This window comes from Podarcis filfolensis (assembly GCF_964270895.1).
Source record: "Podarcis filfolensis genome assembly, chromosome: 7".
Taxonomy (NCBI): Eukaryota; Metazoa; Chordata; class Lepidosauria; order Squamata; family Lacertidae; genus Podarcis; species Podarcis filfolensis.
Window position 1 is genome coordinate 89,761,471 of NC_139603.1, and position 12,783 is coordinate 89,774,253.

General features: G+C 45.6%; 1 protein-coding gene and 1 long non-coding RNA gene across 5 annotated transcripts in view; one reads left to right on the forward strand and one right to left on the reverse strand.

The window, feature by feature from the left end:
• The window catches only part of LOC310766079 (protein EFR3 homolog A), a 55,904-nt gene extending 46,968 nt beyond the window's left edge, over window positions 1-8,936 (forward strand). For all 4 annotated transcript variants that reach the window (XM_083621972.1, XM_083621974.1, XM_083621973.1 and 1 more), the window contains 4 exons: window positions 227-272; window positions 1,380-1,483; window positions 3,718-3,767; window positions 6,192-8,936. In XM_083621972.1, coding sequence (XP_083478098.1) covers window positions 227-272; window positions 1,380-1,483; window positions 3,718-3,767; window positions 6,192-6,297 — 306 coding nt within the window. In that variant the 3' untranslated portion in view covers window positions 6,298-8,936. The remainder of the gene's footprint in view (window positions 1-226; window positions 273-1,379; window positions 1,484-3,717; window positions 3,768-6,191) is intronic.
• LOC310766327 lies at window positions 1,701-3,711 on the reverse strand. The gene is made up of 2 exons (XR_014550069.1): window positions 3,451-3,711; window positions 1,701-2,800 (listed from the first exon to the last, which is right to left on the reverse strand). It is a non-coding gene; the product is annotated as an uncharacterized lncRNA (long non-coding RNA).
• Window positions 8,937-12,783: the final 3,847 nt, after the last annotated feature.

Consider the following 12,783-nt stretch of genomic DNA (forward strand, 5'->3'; position numbering starts at 1 on the left):
TCCAGTTTTTAATTTTTAATCTCAGCTGCTCAACTTCCTACTCTATGTCACACACCCCCCCCCAACATCCAGACTTGTCACCAAATAATGACTACCTATAAACAAGCTGATCTGTTCCAAATTTTGCAGAAAGTGACGAGTAAATAAGAACAAAGAATTGCATCCCCCACCCCCAAATGGTTCAGTTGCTTATGTGGTTTAAACAAATATCTGATCTTTTCTCCAGGTTAACACGGAGGAAATTACCTTTGAAGCACTGAAGAAAGCTATAGGTGAGATTGCCCTCAGTTCCCTGTGAAGCTAGCTTTCTCCCTGCATTCCCCTCCAGCAGGCATTGGCCCTTACCAGACAGCCTATGATTTGAAATTAAGAAAAGATATTCGTCCAGCATTTTGTAAGGAAGATTCTCTGATTGCAACAGCCGCTTGCTGCAATTACTTGAGTGCTTTCAGTGTTATCAGAGATTCCTGTTGAATCATGTCAGGCAACGTGAAGGTGTGAAAATATCGTTACACATTTGATACCATAAGGAGAGTCCTGCTAGGTGAGACCAAGGATCTCTCTAGTGCAGCATATTGTGTCCCACAGACCTGTGCCCAGCAGAGCTCGCCCCACTCAGATCACCCAGAACCGGCATTCAGGGTCATCTAGTCGAAACCTCTGCAATGCAGGAATCTTCTTGCCCCAACATGGGACTCGAACTCTCAACCCTAAGCTGAAAAGTCTCTTGCTCTACTGACTGAGCTACCAAGGCGGTCATGCCTGTCCTGAACCTTCAGCTTCATTAGGCAACCCTGTTGGGTTCCAATGTTTTGCGAAATAAGAAATATCTTAGATTCTGACTTGGACCATTTTCATCTCTCACAATAAACCTCTTTACTCAAAACTTTCCTAGTAAATACATGCATGCAAGTGCCTCAAAACCACAACATTTATTCAAAGAGCATGAAGTGCGTAGGATGGAATTCTAGGTGCCCCCTGAAGAATCTCTCACAAAATTGAACTTGAGTGACAAAAGCCTTTTGGCAGGTGCTGATAAGCTTACCCCTGAAGGAAGCCTGCACAGTTTGTTGCCCACCCTGTCAAATGCAGCCCATGACTCGCCACACACTGTGGCCCAACAAGTGCTTGACAGAAGCCCTGGTTTTGCAGTCCTAGCCAAGCAGGAGAACTAGGAAGTTCAGGAATCCCCGATGGGCTGTGCTCAGCTGGATTGCTATGTATTTTGTACATATTTTCCTGTTGTGAACCACCTTGAGATCTTTGGATGAAGGGTGGTATACAAATTTAATAAACAACAATAATTGCTTATGTGTTGTGCTAGTCTTCCCTAAAGAGTCTCTGGCAGTTACTCTATTTCTCTCTTTCCCTTGCCAAAGATAACACTGGTCTTGAAGAGCAAGAGAAGGAGAAGAGGCGCCTGGTGATTGAGAAGTTCCAGAAAGCTCCCTTTGAAGAGATTGCAGCCCAGTGTGAAACCAAGGTGAGCCCAGGGATCGGGATCTCGCTGTGTGAGCCGTAAGGAAATCTGTAGAAGAGGAGCAATCTTGGAGTACGAAAACCTTTTAGGAGTAAAGGGCTTGGAACAGACTTCCTGCCTAAAATCTGCTAGATGACCTTGGCTATTACACCAGGTGTCAGGCTTCAGGGAATCTGATCCCTCCCACGGGGGCAGCCAAGAAGCAGATAAACAAGAACAGTTCTTACCAAGTGGTTTATTCAATATTCACAGAGAGAGAAGAAGGAATATGGTCTCTCTTAGATAATGGCATTGCTCCAAGTAAAGTCCCACCCTCTCAGTACCTCCTATTCTACATCATCCCTGTGCCGGGTGGAAACCAAATGGTTTCCAGAGAGTAGTGGGGGATGTTTTATCCCATGTTGATGGCCTTTCAGCTGATTCCCTGGTGACCCGTTGGAATGCGGAGTTAACCAAGGCTATTGACTATCTGGCTCCAAAGTGTCCTCTCCGATTGCATGGAGTCCAGACAGCCCCGTGGGTTTTCCGCGGAGCTGAGGGTGATGAAACAATCGCTGAGACGGCTAGAGCGCTGGTGGCGGAAAACTCATTCTGAATCTGACCGAACATGGGTTAGAGCTCAACGTCGAGCCTACCAAGTGGCGACATCGACGGCGACGAGGACCTTCTTCACCGCCTCTATCGCATCTGCAGAAAACAGCAGCAGGAGAACTCTTTCATTAAGAGTTCATTAATAATAATAATAAATTTATTATTTATACCCTGCCCATCTGGCTGGGTTTCCCCAGCCACTCTGGGCCAGCTCCCAACAGAACATTAAAAACATGATAAAAAAATCAAACGTTAAAGTCTTTCTGCCTCTTGAGCTTTCTGTTCTACTACCCTCAATGCATGCTGGGTCCTTGGGGGCAGGTAGGAATACTTTCTAAAGACACTGAGTCTGTCAGCTGTCTCTCCCCTGGTGCTGCTTCTTCCTGCTGCTCTCCCAATATTTCCCAGCTTCTCCCCTCTGCAGCCTCGGAACTATGACCTTCTGCAAACCACTGCTCTAAATCTATACTGTCCGCCTCTTCTCGGGAAGGTTCAGGAAGAGAGGGTGGCAGCCTCCACCATTCCTCCTCAGTCGAGTCCCTGACACCAGGCTTTTCTGTGATGCTGTAAGATCTGGGGGAGGGGGGCTTTGAGAGGTGGCCTGGACCAAAATCCACTCTGCACCATCTCACCTGTCATTGGAGCAGGGTGTCTGGTCCCTGCAAGAGAATTTGTGGCCCACAAATCTGTGGCCTACATGAGGGCAGGGTGGGGCTCTATGCTGGTTTCCTTTCTGGCTGGCTGTAGCGTTCCCATAGCAAGGAAGGATTGGACTCTGATTAATAAAATACACACGAGGCTTGACCAGCAAGACTCTGCGAGGGGTGCCAATAATAATTCCTGCACCCCTCGGCCCAGGTTGTTTTATTCACAAAAGAGCTTTTTACACAGTGTTCGTAAGAACCAATCAGATTTCCTCTGAGCATTTCAAAAACCCCACGTGGGACAAAGTCAGATCAGAGAAATTCTTTTAACTACAAAGAAACTATTTCCTACTTGAGCATGCATATGTAGTTCAGAGTAAATAAAAGAGGAAGCAAGGAGGAATGCTTTTAGGAAACCCCGGAGGTCATAAACAGGCAAGGAAAGCGTATGTACTATCTCCTTGTGAACTCTCTTCCTACCTAAGGATTAAACTACATCAAAGCTACATACTATCTTTATGGCTCAGGATGCCCGATGAAGCAACTGGCCTGTGTTTCAGAATGCTTATACGTGCCTGTCAGGCGTAGAGAAAGCAAATGGCAGAGGTGGAGAGGCCTGTGGGATTCGATCAGAAACTATTGTCAGTGAATCAAACCCAGTCAACGCAATGCTTTCATCGCAGACACAATGGCTTGCTTCATTTTTCATAATTCCTCATAGCAATCCCACCTGACCCCTACAGCTGGCTAAACTGGAAGCATCCAGAGGGCAGAACGCAAACTCCACATTAAAAGTTCAGCAAACGCATTGCGAGACAGTTTGGCCCCTGCTTGGCCAAGTGCTTGTATGTCTGCCTGAGCTCTTTCCTGGGCTCTGTGGCCTGGAATGACACAAAACCCCGTTTTCTCCCCTGGAAAATCCCAGGCTCCAGAAAGGGAAGCAGATGGTGCAACACTCCTGCATAGAATACTTTCCAATAAATGTCTGTTTTCTCCCTACAGGCAAACCTCCTCCACGACCGGCTTGCTCAGATCTTGGAGCTCACCATTCGGTAAGGGAAATGGCCAGGGGCTGGAGGTGGGGAAGGGAAGGGGGTCCTATCCTGGAGACACTGGGGGGGGGGGTAGTGGTAGTAACCAGTGTTGGCCATAGTGTTTCTGTGGCCAGAGGTGCCACAGGAAATAAAGCTACAGGCACACAGCAGCTTACCATAAGCGTTACATAAGCTCTGGTTATCTCCCGCTTGGACTACTGCCATGCGCTCTACGTGGGGCTACCTTTGAAGGTGACCCGGAAACTACAACTAATCCAGAATGCGGCAGCTAGACTGGTGACTGGGGGTGGCCGCCGAGACCATATTACACCGGTCTTGAAAGACCTACATTGGCTCTCAGGACGTGTCCGAGCACAATTCAAAGTGTTGGTGCTGACCTTTAAAGCCCTAACCGGCCTTGGTCCAGTATACCTGAAGGAGCGTCTCCACCTCCCTCGTTCTGCCCAGACACTGAAGTCCAGCTCCGAGAGCCTTCTGGCGGTTCCCTCCCTGCGAGCAGCCAAGCTACAGGCAACCAGGCAGAGGGCCTTCTCGGTGGTGGCACCCGCCCTGTGGAACGCCCTCCCACCAGATGTCAAAGAGAACAACTACCACCAAACTTTTAGAAGACATCTGAAGGCAGCCCTGTTCAGGGAAGCTTTTAATGTTTAATGCATTACTGTATTTTAATATTTGGTTGGAAGCCGCCCAGAGCGGCTGGGGAAACCCAGCCAGATGGGCAGGGTATAAATAATAATAAAATTTATTATTATTATTATTGTTGTTGTTGTTATTATTATTATTATTATTATTATTATTATTATTATTATTATTATTATTTACTACTACTACACTTTCTCGAGTAATCAGCTCCTGCAAGGGAGGGCCTCCATGATTGGGACCCCTGATTTGTCACTAGCTGGCACACACCAGTGCTGTCCTCCTAGGCAGCTCCTCATGTTACTCTGGTGCCAGGCTTGCTGCAGGAGCACTGCGCTGCCAGAGAAATGTGGGAAGCCCAGAACCTCATGATCGACATCTCCCCATCATGGGTGAACAGAGGAGTGGCTGCCCCAGCATGCCTTGGGGCTCCTTGCAGTTGAAAATGGCTCCTACCATTATGGACCAGAAAATAATTTGAATGGGTGATATGAATGGCGTAGTCTCCCTGGATATGGACAGAACCATAAAGAGGACGTCCCTCCGCTTACATATCCCTCTGGATACGTAAATTTCGGGATGCGAACACGGCAAAACCAGAAGTATTTTTTCCGGGTTTCGCCGCGCACACATGCGCAGAAACGCTTTATGCGCCGTGCACATGCGCAGAAATGCTAAATCGCACCATGCGCAGAAGCGGTCCTCCAGTTGCAAATTCCTCGGGATGTGGGGGGACCTCCAGAATGGACCTTGTTCGCAACCGGAGGTACCACTGTAGATGGATAATGGTAAAAGATGCAGCAAATTTAAACCTAAACATGGAATCCATGGAGGGAGGGAGGAAGTCCAAAGGTTCAAAAGAACCTTGTATTTTAATGTTTGAAATGGTTATGTTTTATATGTATAAAATTATCAAAAACCCTAAATAAAAAAGAAAATGGCTCCTACAGCGCCAAGCCGACTTGACATGGAAGATTCACACTCTCCATTTACTCTACTAAAACAAAAGCTATGACCAGTGAGATTTGTCCCCATCCCTTCTTCTCTCTTTATGATCTTTAGGAAGCAGGCCTGAAACTCATCTGGTTCACTCAGCTTTTGTGTAATGTCTTGAGCTAATTGGGTCCATGTTAGGTTCTTGGGTCTGTGTCTTGCCACAGTTCCTGTTGTGTTGCTTTGTTGAATTGCTTTATGGATTGCTAGCTGTCTTGGGGATCAGTTTGACAAAAAGGCAGGATAGGCAATTCAAAAATAAGTAAGTAAGGCAAGGAGAATATCTCACAAGAGAGCCATTCTCTTGTGGTCACAAGTTGGCTGGGGTGTCCTGAGAAGGCTGTGTTCTCCACTAAACTGATTCTATTTTTATTATTATTATTATTATTAGTTGCAAACACATAAATAAATACATCAAATATACATAAATAAAACTAAAAAGAGAAACAGAGAATATAAAAAGAAAAAAGAAACGGAGGAATCAAAAATAGAAAAGTAAATAACAAATTTCAAAAATAAAATAAAATATATAAACATTTTCATTTCAACTTCTACATAGAGAGTTCAAGCCTTTTTTAAAACAGCTTCAGCTTGGCTCCTTAATTCATATCTTGACTTCCCACTATCGATGAACGTACTTAGTAAGTCAGTTTTCCCCGAAATAACTGTATTCAAATGGTAAATCTTGGAGAGACAGTCTGACTGATAGTCATGAAACCGATTCTGATAGCTGAGACAAGACAAAACGTGCTGTGAGATCTTAACCCTCTTTTAATGTCTCCTTTGCAGCCCTCCTCCCAGCCCCTCTGGGACACTGACCATCACGGCTGGACACACCCACTATCAATCTGTTCCGGTCTATGAGATGAAGTTCCCAGATCTTTGTGTGTATTAAAGAGTCTTCTGGCCTCTGCTGGGCATTATTTCACATTCAGAGCATGTTGTGTAGAGTTCCAGATGAGCCTTGAGCTCAGCCTTGCCTCTTCCCTCTGTCACATTTTAATAGAGCTTTCAGACATAGCCCTGGACTGGGGGCTGTTGGGCTGGTGCCCACATCACAGGTTTCTTACCCTGATCATTCTGCTCTTGAAGTTAAATCTCTCCTTTTCAGAGTAATTCACGCTCTCTCTTTTTTTCTCTCTTTGGCGTAAGAAGAAAAATGTTTACAAGTGTAATACGGTCTCTTTTGCCAAATCGTTTTGTGTTTTGGAGAATTTTAGACTAGGAGCTACAGGCTCTGTGGCATCCGCACTGTCTCGATGTCGTAGGATTAACTGGCAAACTCTTTGCTGGCTTGTTTACTCTTTGGCTTCTTTCAGCACAAGAACTTCGGCACCTTAAGCAATGCTGGGTAGACACGTTGCTAGTCGTAATCCCATAATACTAAACCACAGGCCTGGGGGTGACCCCTTGCCCCTTCTCCAATCACAGCAGCAAATCTGAATGTACCATGCTTCTTTGTGGTTCTTTGCACATGTGATTTCCCACATCACAAGCCTTGCTGTGGCAAAGAAATGCCTCTTTCTGTACAAGCACCAAAACCTTGAAATATTTTTGATGTCTTAAATGTGTCTAGTTCATGCCCTGTGCTTTTTGGGGGAAACCTATTTTTCTGTGTTGCTTTTAGAGTACCTAAAGAAGACAATAGATACATAGATATATATATATTTGGTATATAGCGTAAGAGATTAAGGGCATTTTCAAATGGTAAATAGTTTTTTTTGTTTTTTTACTAATTCTGTTTGAAATTGTAGAAGAGAAGCTGGTTATTCCTTGAAATATTTCTCTCTGTAGTATAGTGGTATAGCCTTTTAGTGATATTTTGTCAACTGAAAGAGAAAAAACAAAATGCATGGATGGAGCTTCCTGGAGAGGTTAGAATTTTTATTGTGTGCTTCCCCTCCCCTCCATGAGAAGTCGTTGCATTTTAAAAATGCACCAACTTCCATCTGTTGTAACTTCTTTGCTACGTTTTCCTCCAAGGATAAAAAGTGTGAGACATTTGGCTCCCTTGGCCTGTATATCCCTGCATGCAGGGAGGAGCACTTAACACCCATCACAAAAGAAACAGGCCAGATTTTCTTATGCCCAACTCACAATTTCAGTTTTGTTGAAAAAACTGAAAGGCATCTGCGCTGCCCGATTGCGCCGCTCAGTGTGAAAACATCAGCTTGGGGTTTGGCCAGATCAGCATTTGAGCATAAAATTGGGAGGGTGTGGAGAGAGGTTAGCTTGACGGTGTACCAAACGCTCAGCCTTCTGTTTTCATTTTGCTTTTTAAAAAAACGAAGTGGGAGAGGGCAGGGTCTTCCCTACCAGCTTTTTTAGTTTGTCAATCTTGGGAATCACTCGCCGGGCTCAGGCTGGTAACCAAGCCCTTCTTTTCAGTTTGACAGCGCAATCACAGCTCTTAGCGGATGACGAAACAGCCTCTTTCGTACAGCATTCCCCTGTGATTGCAGCTGCTCCACCCTTCTGCCCTGCTCAGACCACAGGCGCCAGCGCCCCTCATAGGACGTGGTGCCGTTTTCTTGACGCCCGTAGCTTCCACTTTTTGGTTTTGGAAGGTAAGATGTCTTGGCGTCTGATGTCGTCAGAGTGGTGTCTTATTCGAAGATGAAAGTTAATCTGAGGTCAGTGCGCACACTGAGATCAGGCACGCTGCTGCTTTTTTTTTTCTATCGGGTGACTGCTTTTGTACAATATATATAAAAAATATAAAAATAAAAGAATGCTGTTTTGATTTGCACTCATGCAGTCGGTGGACCTTGGTGCTAAACACACCCAGCCGCTTCTCCTATCAGCTCTGCATGTAACAGATGCCTTGCACTTCATGTCGTATTTGCTTTGAAGCCTCACCTGAGTTGTTTTCACCTGCCTGCCTATGGTGTGTTGCCTAGTGGGCGTCTGCATTCCCCAAAGCAATGTTGCTCTTTCTCAGCATTTAACAGGGGAGGGGGAGAAGCAAGCAAGAGCATTGATCTTTTGAGGCTGGGCTAGCTGCAGATGCAGGACAGCTGCCATGCTGGGTCCAAAATGTTCATTCCACTGTGAATTGTACAGGCCTGGGAAAGCAGTGTCTAGGGCATTGTAGTGCCTTGGTCACTGAGACGGGACGGATGGTTAAGACAACTATCGCTAATTTTGTAACGGTTCCTTTAAGTCAATGAACTTTGGAGAGTGTAAGACACAAAGGCCATGATGTGCTTGACCAGCCGTGTTTTTGGGAACAGTTTGGCGCTGTTCAGATGTTTGCCACTGCTGGCATTTGTTCGTATTCTACCTTGCACCTTGGCGTTTCAGCTGACGACGTGTAAAAGAATGTTTAGCATTTCATAGCAATTTAGATTTAAGGTGTAAACGAAAGCTGTTATAACTGAGGACGGTCAAGAGAACAACCGAATTGTCTATTTTACTGATGCTTGGATATATATTCTGCGCACTCTGTAATGAGCCATTTGACTAAATGTAAGAACACTGTGATAATACTGTGCAATCCACATGTAAGCAATAAAATAAACCAAGTAAGTGCAAGCAAGGCTTTATTTTTCTTTCCCATGTGTTTAATTGGTTTGTGGATAATTGGGTCACTTTGGGGTGCAAATATAAGCTTTTTTGCATGTATCACAAAGTGCAATAAACTTAAGGTAAAGGTAAAGGAACCCCTGACCATGAGGTCCAGTCGTGACCGACTCTGGGGTTGCGGCGCTCATCTCGCTTTATTGGCCGAGGGAGCCAGCGTACAGCTTCCGGGTCATGTGGCCAGCATGACGAAGCCGCTTCTGGTGAACCAGAGCAGCGCACGGAAACGCCGTTTACCTTCCCGCCAGAGTGGTACCTATTGATCTACTTGCACTTTGACGTGCTTTCGAACTGCTAGGTTGGCAGGAGCAGGGACCGAGCAACGGGAGCTCACCCCGTCGCGGGGATTCGAACCACCGACCTTCTAATCGGCAAGCCCTAGGCTCTGTGGTTTAACCCACAGTGCCACCCCCGTCCCTGTCTTACATGGAGGCAATAAGGTGAAACAACTGCCTCAAAAGCATATGAGGCAAAAAAACAATTTTGGAAACCTTGGAAGGACTGTAGCTGAGGGGCAGGGAACATAATAATAGCCCTCTCCTCCTCCATGAATTTGCCCAATCTTGTGGGAGGGAATTCCAGAGTTTAATTCTGCCCTGTATGAAGGACTTCCTTTTATCCGAAACAAACAAAAAAAATTCCTTCCAGTAGCACCTTATAGAGACCAACTAAGTTTGTTATTGGCATGAGCTTTCATGTGCATGCACACTTCTTCCTTGTATCCGTCTTGAATCTTCCAACATTCAGCCTTGTCAGTGTCTGTGAGTTGTGCTGATAGGAGAGAGGGGAACTTTTTCTAGTCACTTTCTACATATCAAGCATAGTTTTAAGAACTTCTGTCATTCAGTGCCAAATGCTGCAGCCTTCCTTTATGATGCAGTCATTCCATCCCCCGGAACAGAGGCTAAAAGTTACTGAGCTGCTTTTTTTTTGCCCAAAGTTGATGTGTTTTTTGGGCAAACTAATGCCGTTTTTGAGCTATTTGTATGTGTTACAGGAATTCTAAGGTCTCATATATATATAAATCATATGTATGTATTTGCCTTGTAGATTTATGAACATAAGTATATAAACCACGTCTGAAATAGTAGAAGAGAACAATCCTGAATCCATTTTGACTCTTCCAGCAACCTCAAAAATTCTCTGCTGTGAGGAAGGAAAAGCTCCCCATTGTCTCTTTGCTCACAAATCCTGTCTTAAGGGTGTATTGTGTATGAATAGGGTGAGCCTGTGACCTGGATTCTGGAAGTAAGTATTTAGCTTCTCAAAAGGAATAGCCAGGCTGCCCAGGTAAAGCAATCAGTGACCATTATCAGGTATCCTGGCAGACAGGATTTCTGCTGTAGACTGCCTCCTTCAGTGATGTATGTATGATGTTTTGGGGGGTGGTCTTGAGCTACAGGGTGGGCAATTTCAAAAGTCTATATAAGGGCTTGCGCACCATTGTTCAGGGCTCTCCCTCCTGCGTGTGGTGAGAGGACCCTGTTGCAACAGTTAATAAAGATCAGGCTTGCTTGCCACTTTGCTTCTCAATATTCTCTGGCTAGCCTCTGTTATTTTCTCCTACCGATAGGGAACCCACTTAAGGACTCTATACGGGCTCTGGAATACCCCATAAGCATAGCTGGCAACTTTTCCCTTTTCTTGCGAGGAATCCTATTTGGAATAAGGGAATTTCCCTTAAAAAAAGGGAAACATTGACAGCTATGCCCATATGGGAAAGGAAGCGGTATTTTTCTTATAACATGGAAAATTGATCATATCATTATCCACTTTACCGCCTGTCAACTTCCTTCCCTCCCACCTCATAGCTTTCAAAATTACCCTTTATATCATTGCATTTGTACGTTTTCCAGTTCTAATTACACTCATTACAAAATGGCTCAAAATTTAAATAAAAACAGAAAGGTAGAAAATTTCTCATTACGAGTCTTCAGACACCCCTGCTAGTGATGTCGATTGCTTACAGTAAACTTTCAAATGTCGTATAAATTTACTCCAGGCCTTTTGGAATGCTTGATCACATTTAACAGATTTCCATCCGGGATCCTGTATGCCCGGGAAAATCCGGACGCATGGCAACCCGCCCCCTGGGTCATTGGGGCGACTCTTTTTTCCCTTGAACCTCTTCCCCTTCTGCATTGCAACATCCCATTTGAGCGAGTCGTTCAGAACCATACGCCCAAAAGCTGCCCTTGGCATGGAATGGGCGTTGGCGCCCCAGTCAGCTTCCTTCCCCGCCATCCCTAATAATAATAATAATAATAATAATAATAATAATAATAATAATAATAATTTATTATTTATACCCCGCCCATCTGGCTGGGCTTCCCCAGCCACTCTGGGCGGCTTCCAAAAAAATATTAAAATACTGTAATACATCAAACATTAAAAGCTTCCCTAAACAGGGCTGCCTTCAGATGTCTTCTAAAAGTCTGGAAGAAGTTGTTCTCTTTGACATCTGGTGGGGGGGGGGCGTTCCACAGGGCGGGTGCCACCACCAACAAGGCCCTCTGCCTGGTTCCCTGTAACTTGGCTTCTCGCAGGGAGGGAACCGCCAGAAGGCCCTTGGAGCTGGACCTCAGTGTCCGGGCAGAACGATGGGGGTGGAGACGCTCCTTCAGGTATACTGGACCGAGGCCGTTTCGGGCTTTCAAGGTCAGCACCAACACTTTGAATTGTGCTCAGAAACGTACTGGGAGCCAATGTAGGTCTTTCAAGACCGGTGTTATGTGGTCTCTGCGGCTGCTCCCAGTCACCAGTCTAGCTGCCGCATTCTGGATTAGTTGTAGTTTCCCAGTCACCTTCCAAGTAGCCCCACGTAGAGCGCATTGCAGTAGTCCAAGCGAGAGATAACCAGAGCTTGTACCACTCTGACGAGGCAGTCTGTGGGCAGGGAGGGTCTCATCCTGCGTACTAGATGGAGCTGCCCTGGACACAGAATTGACCTGCGCCTCCATGGACAGCTGTAAGTCCAAAATGACTCCCAGGCTGCACACCTGGTCCTTCAGGGGCACAGTTACCCCATTCAGGACTAGGGAGTCCTCCACACCTGCCCGCCTCCTGTCTCCCCAAAACAGTACTTCTGTCTTGTCAGGATTCAACCTCAATCTGTTGGCTGCCATCCATCCTCCAACCACCTCCAGACACTCACACAGGACCTTCACCGCCTTCACTGATTCTGATTTGAAAGAGAGGTAGAGCTGGGTATCATATCAATAGCAGAGACGAGCCTCGCCTGCAGCGAACCCGGAAGCACCACGTGTGTGCGGGCAAAGCCCTTATCTACGCTCTATTACGCTTTTTCTTTACAGAGGGGGCTATGCATGTTCCTTCTGCCTTAAAAGTTTATAGTGCAAAAGTGGTTGCAACTATGGCCTATGCGGTCCCTCTATGGGGCGCTTTTGTAAACCTCATGCCTCTGGTGACATTGCAAAATCTTTTTCTCAGACGCCTTTTGAAACTACCCTCCTGTGTAAGCAACTCGGCTATTCGTTTAGAACTTAAGACCCCCTCCTTAGAGATCCTGATGTGGAGACATGCCTTTAATTACTGGCTGTCCCTTTGGCATAAATTGCCCAATTACCATCTTATTCAGTGCCTTTGGAGAGATGAATTTACCAGCCCATGGGCAACAAAAATCCATTCCAAACTGTTGTCTTATGGAATTTCTCCTTCCGATATACTAAATTTAGATCTAATTACAGCAAAAAAGGTCATCAAACAAAGATTGGAGGAGGTTGACTTGCAACAAAATCTTACTACAGGTGGAGGTACATGTTCCCCGATAAATCAGGGC